Raw genomic sequence first — 15840 nt, 5'->3', positions numbered from 1 at the left:
ACCATGTTTTCAGTTTCTCCATCCCTGACTTTAAGATTAACTTTATTTTGGTACATTTACAGCATTACAAACGGGGCTATTTTACGAACCAATAATTGACCACAAAAGGAATTGACTGAAGCCAATGTTTATTCTTGCTTAGCCTATTCACAGTGTCTCAGCACGACTCTTTGGCTGTGACAAAACATAACAAAACAACCCAAGAACACATAAATCTAAGTAAGGAACATCTCTATAATTCATTAACTAGTTCATGAGAGGAAAAAAGTGTCCATTTTGGGTGTTCCAGCAGGAACCAGGGTGACAACTTTCTTCCATCTGGTTGGAAATGAGAAACACACATTCAGCGGCGGTCTGAGTGAAGATTCTTATGTTTCTGTGCAATAACACAGCGTCCTATAACACATATTATAGAAAGATGTGTTTCTATGTTTCTGTGTTATAGGACACTATAACACAGAAACATAAGATTCTGGGATCCCTGGCCAGAAGCTCCCAGTCAGGCTGATTGCAACAGCTAATCAGACTCTTAAAACAGAAAAAGACAGGCCCTACTAAAACAAAGAGGTTTTAGTAGGGTTTTAGTAGTATTATAGGCTATCATAATGGTAGTCTATAATAATGAACGATATCAACTGTAACACATACACACATATTTAAATGCTAGACTTGATTAATGTGACCTTTGACCTATGTAATACTCAGAATAGCGACAGATTATTTGCATGTAGCTTCAAGCCCCGCTGTAATCAAAAGTGGTGAAGAGGCCTTATGTCGAAATTTTATTTATATTTCTCCTGTAAAATATGCCCCAAATAAACTCAAATGCGCCTTTTTTTATAAGCTTGCAATTCATTATCTACTGTATTTTGAGCTATTGGCTGTTTTTCCTTTTAAACAAATTTAAACAGAGAAACATTTCAGTCTTTTCACTCCTTACTCCCACAGCTGTGAAGGTTTATTTTAAAATTTGGGATAAAGATGACTAAAAAGCAAAACTTTTATTATTTAGCAATCATTTTTAAACAGGTTGTCATTTCTAGAACATTCTTTAGCACTGTGTCACTTTCTTTAATCATATCACTATTTTTTCTTAGCTCCTGTTTATACAATAGCAGCATTCCTTCTAAAGCATTTTAATAATATATAGAGAAGTTTTTTCTTAATCTGGACAGTAAGAGAAGATTTGACAAAAAGGATTTGTACCATTTGCATCAGGCTATAAATTTAGAAAAAGTGTCATCAGGTCACAGATATAGATTCTTAAGGGCTTTTTGTTAAATATGAAGAAAAAAATATAAATAATTGAAGGCTTATGTAGTGCTCGTGCTTCAAATAAAAACCCCAAGGTTGGTCATGTCAGAGTAATAAAAACTGAATATTAAATAATTACATTTGGATGATTACCTTGAACAATGCACGTCATGAGGCCCGAATGTTTTTTTTTTACCAGACAATTTTAAAGCATCTTTATTAGCTGGTATCTTGGTCATGATAGCTGTTTTTAAACATTTAGAAGTAAAATTTAAAAAAAAACACTATTGACTTTGATAGTCAGTAGTGATAAAACATGATGGAAATAATGGAAGAGACAAAATGAGAATGTGATATAATAGTAAGACTAAAGTCAGAGTTTTGACAGTTGAGCAGTGCTCTCTTCCTGTCTCTCTCCTGCAGGATGGGAAAGCAGACTGTAAACAGGAGAAATGTCCGCTGGTCTCTGATGACTGTGCTCTGGTGGTGAAACAGACTGGCGCCTGCTGTGAGCGGTGCAAAGGTAAGACAGATGAACAGATCCAGAGTAAGACGAGCATGTATTACTATGTCTTCTGACCCTGATTTGTAAAATAAACAGTGATGATGATAATAATGAACTTGGGAGCTTTTATTGTCCTGCTGTGGTATCTGCAGCTGGAGGACTTTAATGGGGAGAACTGCTATAACGCAGAAACATAAAACTCATACAGATTTACCAAACCTTCAGAGACCACTTTACTGCAGTGCATGCAAACAGCCAGGCCTCAATGCAACCTGTGGGAGTAAATCTGGATGTCTTTTCACCTCATGTGAAGCCACATACACACAGCCATAGCATGTGGAGACAGTTTGGCTGCTGAATGGGTTCACTGTCAGGTTTACAAGCAACAGAAATATAGTTACTTTTATGAGTCTGAAATCATCCAAGATGATTTATTTGTTTATTCATCCACATGGGCAGCATCATTCTGATCTTTGTCTTAATGATCAGAATCGTTCAAGCATCTCTGAGGACGATCATCTGTGTTTAAATCTTCTTCTGAATTTTCTTATAATTTACAGCGTAATAGCTTAACACAAAGTTAATAAATAGTTGAATCTGCAAATGTTAGTATTGGATGCTAAATATACAAAGCATGTGTGTGGAAATGTATACCTCACTTAAATTTCTCTTAAGAGCCCCTTAAAATACAACAACTTCAAGGGCAGCAATGTGATATATGGGCAAAATGTAAAGAAATTCAACACAACATGACAAGCTAATAAAATCTATCAATATGTAAGGACAATGCCCAAATAATCAAATAAAAAGGGTATATCATACTCAACCAAAATCCTGTGTAAAGAGAAGTTTTTTTTAATAGTATATAGTTCTGGGGATATCTCACTTGAGATGGGAGGCTGTTCCACAATTTTTACACATGTATTTCCTCAATTTTTATGTAAGTATTGAAACAAAGTCTGCAGTGCAACAAGATGATAAAAATACTGTTTGGTGTTTTTTTTTCCAGAACGTTTTTCTTTTATGTATTTTCACATTTAAGTCTAAGGTAACTTTTGTTTACCACTGAAATAAATCAAATGGATGGAAATTCAATTCAGACAAAGCAAAAATTAATAAAGTTACCTACAGTAAACTAAGAGCCATGTTTGTGATGCTTAAAAACAATGCCAACAAAATAACCAAATATTTATTCTGATTTCTTCAGAAGAAATATGTTTTTAAGGAACTAACCTGCAACCAAACTGAACCTTTAAATAATAAACAAACCTCCAAAATGACCTTATTTCTTGAAAATGTGTTTGATGAAGAAGCCATGTGGCTCCATGGAAATATAAAAACACTCACACTTACCTCTAGCTCTCTGCGGGGCCGCAACCTTTTTGTTTGCAGCTTTGTTTTACGACTCAGCACTTCATTAATAGAAGTGGAGAAAATTGCTGCGTCGTCACTGCGGCCAGCTTCCTTTCTGATGAACTCTGTTATGTCTTTGCTACTGGAAACACACCAGTTGGTCGTGTTGCTGTGTTTTCACTTCTTAATAAAATCCTTCTCACAACTGATGAGAATCCCAGTCAGGATGCGTCACTTTATTACAAGACTGTGGTCTGAAATTGCTTTTGAAAACAAGTTTATACGTGCCGCAGTGGAGGAATAATGAATAAATCAATTACTACAACTGTGTTAGTTAAACAGATCCTCTGAATGAGGGTACAGAATGTTATTGTTAGCTATTTAAGTACATTTACTGTTTAAGCCATCAACAAGGTATTGCTTTTGGAAGCCAAAAGTTGCAGAAGTTTTTATTTATTTATTTATTTTTACTTTATTAAAGAGAATAAGATTTATTGGAAATGTTATAGTGAATTTTCACAAATAAATTAGAAATAGTTTGAGTCAAAATAGTTACTTTTAATTACAGTAACTTGATTAAAAGTTGGTCTCTTGATTCTGAGAAAACACCTGAGAAAGGGATCACAATATACTGATTAATGCCTGATGGTTGTGATTCTGCCTTTTTTACACTACAAGTCAAACTGTTTTAGTATAGCACTACCTGTTGTAACATAAAGTGCTCTAGATTATCACTTAAACTCTCAAAGAAGTGCAGAAAAGACACATTTTCTCTCAAATTGGGTGCACAGTACTTTAGTAGAAAGCTTATTTTTGATATCTTGCTATTTTTCTATCTTCAGACTGCTGGTTTTAACATGTGAGATTCAGATTTGTTACCTGAACTCAACCTTGATGTATTATATACTCTGCTCCAAAGTCCTAAGTACCCCAAATATTTCTAACAGATGCTGTTTTACACTGATAAAATATAAAAAGCAGTTAGGAAGAGATGGTAACTGTGCCTTGCAAATGTAGTCACACCCCTTGAACCCATAAGTGTACATTGTCAGCATTTAATCTGACAGACCAACACAAAGGAATTGAGGCCAGAAACCTAAATCCAGTTGGGAATCTGTAGCAAGGCTCTCTGTCCATCTGACTGAGCTGAAGTTGTTCTGCAAAGAATAGAAAAACATTTCAGTCTCTACAAAGCTGGTAGAGACATTAGACTGACCGTTCATCTAAAATCACAAGAAAATACATAAAAGTGTGAGGTTGTATAAGGACAACATGTGGGCAAAGTTCATAATGCAGGAAAGTTTTTTCAAGCCACCGTGTTGTTCTGTAACAGTGGGATTTTGTTACCTGAACTCAACCTTTTTTCTAAATTACTGCAAGTCTTCCTGCAGCAGTGATATTGCATCACCGGATTTATTTTACAAAGCAGAAAGTAGATCAATGGCTCTGATTAGGTTTCAGTGTATGAAAAGTTAAACATTGATCTGAGACCGCTTACTGTAAAAGGGATGAAATGAATAGGCTTCTCATTCAGCGCTGAAAGGAAAGTGGGTGACAGTGGAGCGGTCGTTATGTAAAGAGTAGCTGTTGCATCTAAATGCTTTGCTCTGAGGCTGGATTTGTGGAGGAATGGCAGAGGACTAGAGTTTCATATGTACATTTTTCTGTTTCCAGTATTAGAGTTGATATAGAACCTGGATAAAGCAGGTTGTTTGGTAAACTAACTCTGAGTTAAACTTCTCCACAACCACATTCCTGATCCATGTGGTGTATTCCTTGGTCTTCAGGATGCTGGTTTTTATTATTATTATTTACAAATGTTCTCCAATAAACAAATCACACACACAGATTGTTTTACTAATATGTGGTCTTTTATATAATTATCTGTTCTAAATTTGTGAGGTTAGATGGGACTGAATACAATAATGCTAAAGGTTTCAGATTTGTATTTATAATTTTAAAAAAGTATAAGAAAAGAAAAAAGCTAAAATCCCAATAAAACGCACATTCAGTGAATGTGTGGCTGCAACATGACAAAATGTGGGAAAAGTTGGGTTGTATGAATACTTTTTCCAAGGCCTGTATTTTCTCATCACAAAATACTTTTATTAGGTCCCCCCAAAATAAAGATTTATTACCAAGAGATGTGAGTTTATTACAGGAAAAAGTTGAAGCAGCCCTGTAGCTAATATTTCAGGAATGTTAAAATCCAGATTTCATAAGGTTGGGACTGCTTTTTATGAGACATAAAAAGTGGTGATAAACAGATAAACTTTTTTTTACAACATATTGTATGCAGCTTTGGTATTGTTTTACTTTCAGAAATCCTTTTATTAACTTTAACATGAGGAGAAAGTATTAGATTTTTTTATGAAGGGATTTTAAATAGTTAAATTAGAAAAGAAAGTTGGGTTAGAAAATGATATAGTTAGGAGCAATTATAAGAATCAAACATCCATTTATGTTTTTGCAACACGTCTAGCGAGACAACATGCACTGATGCTGGTTTTCTCTTTAAAGCCAGTAAGCCTACATATCATATGTAGTTCCTGTCATAAAAGAAGTAAAAATAAAAATATCTTGAGAAATAATAGGTTATCTGATCACACTACTTACAGTTTAGAAGCATCTTCCAGTTTCATTGCTGCCTTTGATGTTAATCACGAAGTTCATGAATCACAATTTTGTCTTTGCAGATTTTCTTCTTGGTGAACCTGCAGTTCATAAATGATCTATGGAAGAAAGATTTTTCAGCATTTGCAGAAAACTAGGCGTAATATTTGAGATTTACATCTGGGATGATGAATGTTTCATCTGGGATGTTATGTTTTTGTCCTGAGATGAGTTCATGCACTAAATCACACTTTAATTCTCAGCTGCAGCAGTTACTTTATGTGTGTTATTCTAGGGATATTGTTGCATAGCTGCTTTCTCTCTCAGACCAGTTTAAGCATTCAGGTGTTCATGGTACAACCTGAAACAAATAATGCCGCTGTTTTGTCTAATAGAAGACATTTCCAGAACAGAAAAGAAGTGTTTTCCAACCAAAACCTCTAAAAATATCTGCATAGTTACAATTGCGTCTTCTCAATATGCCGTACATGCCACAGCTGGTTAATTTCTAAATGTTAAGAATGTAAAGAGAATTTAAAAGAATAAATCTAACCATTAACTCATCGTGTCTGCTTAAGGCTGCTTGTTAGATGGACGGTCTTATAACAGCTCCGTATCCTGGATGACCTCTACCAAACCCTGCATAACAAGACGCTGTCAGGTGAGTCTCTGAGATATATGTGACTGGTAGCAGATAGAAGGGGGAATTATGAAGTGGGAAGACTGGAAAAAGTCCAAAGGACAGATAAACTCATGCCTGGATAAAAATAACATAATTGTCATGCAATAATCAATGATGAGGATGGAAATAAGTGTATCTATGACACAGATACAAACTGTGTCATAGCAGTTAAAGATTGGAAAATAAAAAAGGCGTAATGATATATTTTAGATGTGAAGCTGAAGGAATTATTTTGCTTCTTGTTCAGGAAGGAGTGATCACAGAGTCGGAAGTTCAGTGTGTCATTCACTGCAAGAACCCAAAAATCCACCCAAAAAAGTGCTGTCCGACCTGCCCGAGTGAGTATTGGTTTTGATGTATAAACAGATAAAACTTTTCATAATTATTTATTTATTCTACTCATATTCATTTAGAGGGAACGCAAGAAGTTTATTTAAAAACATATCAACATCAGCGTTTTTAATCATTTTAATTGCTTTGTACTCAAAATAATTTGGCATTTGTTTTTTTTTTTAATTTTATTACCCAATTTACATATTTTTTAGACTTTCAAGTATTATTTATTGTAATATTTTCTGATTTCTATTCAGACATTGGTATTATTTTCACTGTAAAACACTAGAGTCAAAATTTGTTTATGTTTTCAATTGGTGTTTCTGTGTTTTTCATCTGTTTTAATGCAGTGAATTATTTTCAAAACAAATATTATTAATGAGCTTAACAAAATGTGTTTTAATAAGCTGAATTTAAAGGACATCTAAATAAAATATGGTTAACATCTTTTGCTGCAGGTTGCATCTTTGAAGGTCTCCTTTATAAAGAGAAGGAAGAGTTCAGTCCTGAAGGCAAACCTTGCATCAAGTGCATGTGCACTGTGAGTACACATTCAGCATAAATTCACCTTTCCAACAGGATCTCTGTCCTGTAAATGAGTTAGCTTTGGAGTCTCTCAGGAGTCACAAATTTCTGGTTGGAACAACATCCGCCTCTGCTTTCCCCGTTTTAATTCCTCCCATGTTCCTGCTTCCCTCCAGCATCTCCCCTTAGACAAACAAACCCTTCAGGCAGGTCCATAAACACATGAACGTATTAATGTGTTGACGCCCAATAAGGACACCCTCCAGGATTTTTAAACAAATGCTCAAGCAAACTTGTTATCATACTTTCCCTTGTTTATTTACAAAGTTAACAGAGTTCCTTATGATGCTGAATGATTTTACTGTATCTGTCTGACATTTAAAATGCTGTGTCAAGCTGTATCTATGAAAACTTGCTATGGAAAAATATTGTTTTTGCTGTATTTATCTTTTGTTTTAAGCAGAGGTTGAGCAATAAAATAGGCCAGAGGTGCACAGAGTGTGGCCGGGGAGCCGTTTCTGGCTCTTCAGATGATTGTGTATGGCTCCTATCCCCAGTTAAAAAGTAATGCTAATTGGGGTGCTGGGGTGGCGCAGAGGCAAAGCACAACCCATGTATTGAGGCCTTAGTCTCGTGGCGGTGGTCGCAGGTTCAATTCCTGGCCTGGCGACATTTGCTGCGTGTCTTCCTCTTTACTTTCAGCTCGACAATTTTGTCCCACATGGCAAAATATTTAGGTTATGTGCAAATCACATTATCTATGACAGAGTGTAAAAACATGGAGGCTGATGTGATATACAAACATGAAACCATAATAATGTATGTTGGTAATTGTGATTTATCTTTTTTTTAAAATTATTTTAGGGAGGACGGACTCTATGCATGAAGGAAGTGTGTCCTGTGCTGTCATGCCCCGCTCACCTGAGCCACACCCTTCCTGGACATTGCTGTCCCAGGTGTATTGGTATGTCTGAGCTTCAGCTCCTTTGTAATGCTCTTACTGTTTATGTGATTTTCTTCATACATGATTCTCTTTCACCTCCAGGTCAGCGGAAGGTGTTTGATCTCTCTTTAGGAAGTTGTCTTTTCCACAGTGATGTCTATGAGAACGGTACTTGCTTTATGCTCAACAACTGTACCACCTGCACATGCAAGGTACTTTCTCCAAGATTCATTTTTATTGCAACAGATTTAACTGTTTAACTTATTTTACTACTCTTTTCTCGACAATATGAAATGTGAATATTCTTCGTTTAGAGCTTAAGACTGATTGTACAATGCTTTTTTTTCCCACTTTCTTAAATATATACTGTGTTATTGTACTTGAATCATTTTTGATTCAAGTACAATCAAAATGATTGTACTTGAATTTTTGATTCAAACTCAGACCAAACGTGGTCTGAGTTTTTTGGACTTAAACTCAGACCAAAAAATGTCTTCAATTCCAGAATCATACATATCATTTCTAAGTATTTGGGTACAATTAGCTTTTATGTTGTAAGATTTTGATCAAACAATTGTGGCGTCCTTAACAAATTTCTTTGTTAATTTGAAGTAATTTTAGAAGAAATTTCTTTTACCGGTAATTAATATTGTATTACTTGCTTCGAAGTCTCAATTTCAAAAAGCCCAGATAATAATCTTTTGGCTTTCTAAGCCTCTGATTGGTAAATAAATACTATTATGAAAACCATGAGGAAACAAATAAATGACCGGATATGTTTTATCTGATTTACTGTCAGATAGTGCAGAAAGATTATTCTATATCTTTTTATGCAGTGTGTGTCAATATCTAGGATCAAGAGTGATTAACTCTCTGTTTCTTGTCCTTAAGGATTCAACAGTGGTGTGCAGAAAGCAGTGCTCACGTCCAGGCAGCTGCCAGGGCAGTCAGTGCTGTGATGAGTGTTTGTCTTATGTGAAGGTGGAGGAGGTGAAGTACTGCAGAGTGCGGAACAAAATCTACAGGGTGAGGACGAGAATGAGTGGAGTATTGATGGACAGATTAGACACTTTTTGATAAAGAGTAATAGATGGATGGAGGCAGGATGGATGGGATGAATAGATTGATAAATAATCTATTTATCAATCATTCATCATCTCATTCAGGATGGGGAGCTGGAGAGCTCCTCTTATAGTAGATGATCATTATAGCATCTAAGCTAAACTAGAACTCCAACCAAGATGCTGAAAAGAACATTATTTTATGCAAACAAATATTGTCTTAGTTGCATCAGATTTTTTATGTATAGATTTTTTTTAATTTACTCAAATTACAGTAGATTAAAGCAATGGTTGCACACCTTTGCTTTAATATTGGTGCTTCAAATATTACTAAATCAGCAAGCAGCAAAAGAAATGCAGATGTTGGGTTTATGGCATGCTGTCTGAATGCAATGTGCCAATTTATTCTGTATGTGCTCTAATTCTGCGACCCTGTTGTGTCTGTAGGAAGGAGACATGTGGTCGTCAGTGAACTGCACTCTTTGTGCCTGTGTTAAAGGCAATGTCGAGTGTCGGCCCAAACAGTGTGTGCCGATCACCAGCTGCCCCTCGGTGAGTGACAGAGATTCACTTCCACTTGTAGAAGTACATCTGGATTTTCCGCTTATTAGATTTGCAACTTGTATGTTATTTTGTCTTTTCCCAAACAACCTGCACATTTTACAGGTCCATGTTATGGTTCAAGACTTTCTGTCATTTCCAAAGTCATAAATGCCCCAAAATGTTGACAAAAACTATTAGCCTGATCTAAAAAGTACCAAAAATTATTTTCTCTTATCTTTTTATAAAAATAAAATATTCTTACATTGTTATTTCACTGTCTGTTGATTTATGTGTAGGAATTGCCACCATTTACTGGTGAATAGAATAAAACAATATTTACTTGAATAAGAGCTTAATATTTTAGACTTTCTGAGCTTGCACAATTTCCTTCTGGTCAATATTCACCAAAGATTAATAAAAAAAAACATAGGTAGTTGGTTTTAGGTATATTTTCTACAACTGTTAAATGGCAGCAGCATGCTGAGTTTAAAAGAAGTTTGTGCTGCGTTCACCTGTCGCAGAGTTCGCTCCGAAGTCGTCTGTCGGTCTGCGGGTGATGGAGTGGATTCCTGACATACCGCCGACCGGTGCCGGTCATGAAGTCAGAGCTGGTGTCAGTGTTAGTCCAAGTTCACACGCTTCCAGTGGTTACAACAAGCCCTCACCTGTTGTTCGTGGTCAGAGCTGGAGACTACAGAATGATGTTGGTGGTCTGTGTTGTAATTTCTCTAAAAAGAACATGATTTGTCATGTCAGATTAAATTTCATCATTATTTATAGACATTCTTGTTGTTTTATTTGGAATGGGAGAACACCATGTCAAGGGTTGTGTCATTTAGACACAGAAATTATAATTTGGGAAATAAAAACATCAAATTATAACTCACCCACTCTCATGTCACCAGTGTTTGTGAAGATTCAGAGTGAAAAGGACTGCAAGTAGTGGAGAAAAAGCACTATAAATTGAACAAAATCTACGATAATTTGCTTACTGCTTCACATTATGTTCTGAATCTCTATTAAATTGTTTAAGACCTCTGCAATGCTTCACAAGGCCCAAAATGGAAGCATTTTATTAAAGAAGTGCACCAAATGATGTAGTTTATTTGCTAAAGGTTTGTAATAGTGAAGGGGCAATGTGGCCAATATTGAAATGTAACGTTTTAGTGCAAAAATACATTGTGAATTGTTCATTGATTAAAATTTTTTTTTAACTTTCCAGTGGTTTGAGCAAGACGGAAAGCATTCTGGTCTCTTGGTGTATCACCAAAACAAACATGAAAACAGGAAGAAAATAACAGCTGCTATGAAGGTGACATCACTTATTGAACAACAATGAAATATTAAAGAGAATTTGGTTGATTAAATGTTGTCTAGGAGCAGCTGATGTTAAGAGATGAAGGAATTCCTGTCAACCTATTGCATCTACTATCAAGCCAAACTTTGAAAACATGTTCAAAACACTTCTTTCTAAAACAGAGCTGGATGTTGGTACTGAGGAGAACTGAGAAAACCACATGTTGGCTGAGTTTTGGATTAATTTGTGATGGTAATCTGGTTGTATACAGCACACAAACTGCTCCACCTGTCCTTAGTGGTCACAACTGTGACTCTTCACTGACACAACACACTCTCTAAGCTCACACCGACACACACAATCTCTCCCAGGCCGTCCTCCTGCGGTCAGCAGCAGGTCACCCGAGTGTCTGGGTCCCCTTTGGAGACAGCGTGTCTCCGAACAGCCTTTTGTCTGTATTACGTTTGAGTGACAGCAGAGAAGAGGTTCCCTATATTTAGGCCCTTGAAAACTAATCTGTCACTGTGTGTGCATTTTGAAAGGGAGTGTGTATTCCTCTATGTGTGTGTGTGCACTCTTCAAAGACTGAGAGTGGCCTTTGTGTGGAGGATAGAACTGAAGCGTATGCTGGGAGTACAGAGAACGTCTACGAGCGATGACAGATGAGTGGCGTGCGCATGAAAAAGACAGGGGAGGAAAACTCTACTTTAGAGTTGGCCTGTCCAGGTTTTCAAAGGATAGTTAGAGTTAAAATGGGGGTTGCTGTTCGAGCTTCAAAATTAAGGCTTAAAGTTTAGAAAAACATTACATCAGTGAGGGTCCTCATTTAGAAGCAGGTGCAAATGAAGAGCGTCCCTCAGGCAACAGAAACTCTGCGTGTAAAAGAGTTCTCTGATCTGCTCTTCTGATGGAGGTTGAAACACACACATGCACACACATGCACTAACACATAGACAGAGGTTCCTGTTACACAAAGTCCATCACTCGCAGTTGGAGCATTGATATTTTTGTGGCATCCCTGATTTGACTATAAACTCATTAAAACACAAACCATTTCTTTTGAGCTTTGGTGGGTACCACTAACTAAAAGTTACTTTAATCCCAAAACAATAATCATAAACATTAGCTCTGCTAACACTAAAGTGCAGTATTTAGTGGAAGCTATGCTAAAGCACTGACTTTGATTCAAATTATATTTTCCATTGAAAGATTACAAAGATTATATTTTGTATTTAAGTTTATATCTTGTTCGCTAATATTTATATTTTATTATGTTCCTGTATATTTCTTGTTTGAAAAAAAATTTTTGGGGAGAAAAAAGAGAATATGAGAGGAAAGGATCTGCTGCGTAAACAGTCTTCACCGCTTCAAAATTAGAATAGACAAACACCAACACTAACACTCTTAACAACCAATAACCAAAACTTCATTACAGATGTTTAACTTTGATCAACTGAAAGTTTGCAAAGCAGCCAAGTAATTTACAACTTTAGAATTTACCTAAAAAAAAAACTATTTTGGGAAGTTAGCAAAAGCGCAATTCAAAAAATTAGCTCCGCTAATTAGCAGAAGTGTGTGCACACTGCTTAAGAGCTATACATTTTAGAAGTAATGAAAAACTACAAAAATTTAGAAAAACAATCCATGTTTTTACTAAACATTCAGTCCAAAGTTTTATGATCTTGTAAATGTCAATTAGCTTTTCACATGCAACTTTGTCAGCTTTTCTGAAAGGAATCGAGGTTTAAAGAAACTTAAACTTTTAATTTCACTCAACATGTTGTGTACTGATAACAATGACTCAAACTGTGTTTTTTATTCAATGCATTATGATTATGAAGGGATATGAACCAATTCAACCATTGAACAATTTTTCCTTGAATGATTCTGACTGGTATTTTGCAGGCCAATAACTGAAAAATCTGTTTATTCCAGTCCTCCCATTAATTAAATGGATCTGTTATAAATTTGATCACTTTTAGCTGGACATTCTTCAGTCTTTTTGTTTTTTTCTTGATAAGTATGAATAATGCCTCCACCTTGTTCCTTACAGAACAAGATCCTGAACAGAACCGGCTGCTGTCCAGTTTGCACTGAAAGTGAGTAAGTCCAACTAATTGGAGTATTAAATAATCTCTTACTTATCTTGACATTTTTTTTACACACACACACACGCCCACACACACACCCCTATATATGCTGTATATATATATATAAGTGCTGCATGAATATACAAATGATCCTAAGAGTAAATCTTTACTTCTGAGAGCAAACTTCTGCCGCTTTGGTTAAGTAGTCTTCACAGTACTTTGGTCCAGACTGTGGTTTTGTTCTCAGGTCATTTTTCCTCAGCAGAAATCCCCCAGCATGGTCTATTTCAGTAATACAAATACCCTCTAAACCTCATTTGCACATAAAATAAAATGTAGTTTTATTTGGGTAAGGCAGACTTTTTACCACACCACATATACTGGTTTCACTTCTGAGCAAGGCAGATTAGAGCCACATATTTCTGTATTTCTCATAAATTCCGTTTCTGGAGTTGGATTTCAAGTTTTTCAGATACATTTGTTTTAAAGCTTGTGATGTTCCGTGGTCTGCTTCTCTTCCACTGCAGTTATTTATAGTTACTCAGATTTAAACAGCACAAGCACCTTTTCCATGTCTTTTTTTTCATCATTTCCTTTCTCCGTCTTTTTTTCTGTGCAGAACCTGGTGTATGCACAGTGTTTGGTGACCCTCACTACAACACCTATGATGGCAGGACCTTTAACTTTCAGGGAACTTGTCAATATGTGCTGACACGTGAATGTGGCGGGACCCAATCTGGAATGCCTGGAAACAGCATCAACAGCTTCACGGTAGGCAAATAGGTAAACAGAGGTTGAGGGAATTTGCTTATCCCAAGTTAGATGAAAAATAGAAGGAAAAAACTCACCTCAGCTCAATATGGAAACTTTTCTACTGTGGAAGGAAAATGAAACATAGTTTTCAAAAATTCTTATGATTAACAATCTAAAATGTGTGACTTGCATTTATAATTTGCCACTTTTACTCTTTACCCCATATAAAATTAAGTGCAGCCTTCATAAGTCACCTACATGATAAAATCCACTTCCTCTAATCTCAAATTGTCCTGACACCACCAAACCAGCCAGAGATACAATGGGATGGACTGGACCAAAACATCTTCATGTGTTAGAATGGCCTAAACCTAAATTGGACTCTGGGACAATAATTGAAAAAGATGTTCACAGACACTTTCCATCCATCCCTACAAAGGTTAAGCTGTTCTGCAGAGAGGAATGGGCAAATGGGATTTTGAGTTATTTGCTTGGAATGAATACAAATGAGTGGTATACCTTTCTAAAAACAAGCTTTTCCAAAACAGCTGGCTGTTAAAAAAATGGAAATGGTTGATAGATTTACCTTCACATCAAGATCTTGAGCTTAAATATTAGTGTAATGAGTCAAATTTTGCTTAATTGCAGGTGTTGGTGAAGAACGATGCTCGGCGAACTCGCTCGTTCTCCTGGACTCAGTTTGTTGAAGTTCGACTCGGCGCTTTGAGTCTCAGTCTGCATCAGCACCTCACAGTTCGAAGGAATGGGACTCGCATTGCACTGCCGTACCACGGCCCTGGGGTGCACATCGATTTAGATGGATACCTGCTTAAACTCACCACCATTGCAGGTTGGGACACATTAAGACACATAGTATATTTGGATATTGTTGGGCAACTGAAAATTTAGCCCATATTAACTTTTTTTTTTAAATCCACAGTCCCTAAGCTTTGTTTTTCACACTGCAGGTCTAGAAATCACCTGGGATGGCGACAGTTTTGTAGAAGTTGTTGCTGCTCCCCACCTACGCGGTCGCCTTTGCGGCCTCTGTGGGAACTACAATGGTCAGAAGCGAGACGACACCATTGGGGGTGATGGCTTGTTGAAGTTCGACGTGGACGAGTTTGCCGAGTCATGGAGAGTCGATGGAAATGATGTTTGCTCCCAGCAGCATCCACCTCGCAGGTCGACGTCCCACCTGTGCCCCGGCACAGTCAAAGTCAAGCTCCGGGCCCACCGAGAATGCCAGAAGATAAAATCGTGGGATTTTCAGAAGTGCCACCGTGTGGTTGATTTTGGGCCGTTCTACAGGTAGAAACAAGATTTTTTTTTTTTTTGTGGAATTGACTGTTTTGTCCACAAGCCATTTTGTCACTGATTAAGCTTGTGATAAGAGTCTTTGTCTATTTGTGCTACTCTTTAATCAATCAATCAATCAATCAATCAGTGTGTTTGAGGTGTGTCTTGATTTAACAAAAAGTGTAAATCAACTGTCATTGCTTTGTAAGCAATGACAGTCATCTGGCCATTCCCAAATTCTTTGAAGATAAAGGAATCTTGATTGTATTTAAAAATTTTACTTTAAGGAATATCTGAGAAAATTTAGATTTAATGTTGTGAAAGTGAAGCCGTTCTACACTAAATCATATTGTGCTCTTTGCAGGTCATGTGTGACAGACATGTGTGAGTGTCCGGTCCATAAAAACTGCTACTGTGAGTCTTTCATTGCCTACAGCAGAGCCTGTGAGAGAGAAGGAGTGCCGGTACAGTGGAAGCCTGACGTCGTCTGCATGGGTTAGTGTTTGTGACACATCGCCAGTCCCATAGACTAATACATAGAAGAAACACAATAGTTTATAGAGATGACTTGAGATCTAAATACTAGCCT

At 36.6% G+C, this 15840-nt stretch overlaps 1 protein-coding gene across 1 annotated transcript in view; it reads left to right on the top strand.

The window, feature by feature from the left end:
* Positions 1-15840, top strand: part of bmper (BMP binding endothelial regulator) — a 41856-nt gene that overhangs the window by 22999 nt on the left and 3017 nt on the right. Inside the window, exons 3-15 of the mRNA XM_032558078.1 lie at positions 1678-1777; positions 6304-6386; positions 6655-6745; positions 7199-7281; positions 8130-8229; positions 8311-8420; positions 9100-9234; positions 9717-9821; positions 13163-13208; positions 13819-13970; positions 14601-14802; positions 14921-15263; positions 15616-15746. Coding sequence (XP_032413969.1) covers positions 1678-1777; positions 6304-6386; positions 6655-6745; positions 7199-7281; positions 8130-8229; positions 8311-8420; positions 9100-9234; positions 9717-9821; positions 13163-13208; positions 13819-13970; positions 14601-14802; positions 14921-15263; positions 15616-15746 — 1681 coding nt within the window. The remainder of the gene's footprint in view (positions 1-1677; positions 1778-6303; positions 6387-6654; positions 6746-7198; positions 7282-8129; positions 8230-8310; positions 8421-9099; positions 9235-9716; positions 9822-13162; positions 13209-13818; positions 13971-14600; positions 14803-14920; positions 15264-15615; positions 15747-15840) is intronic.

Source organism: Xiphophorus hellerii, chromosome 3 (assembly GCF_003331165.1).
Source record: "Xiphophorus hellerii strain 12219 chromosome 3, Xiphophorus_hellerii-4.1, whole genome shotgun sequence".
NCBI lineage: Eukaryota > Metazoa > Chordata > Actinopteri > Cyprinodontiformes > Poeciliidae > Xiphophorus > Xiphophorus hellerii.
The sequence above is the reverse complement of the archived record's forward strand: the minus strand, read 5'-3'. Positions and strand labels throughout refer to the sequence as shown.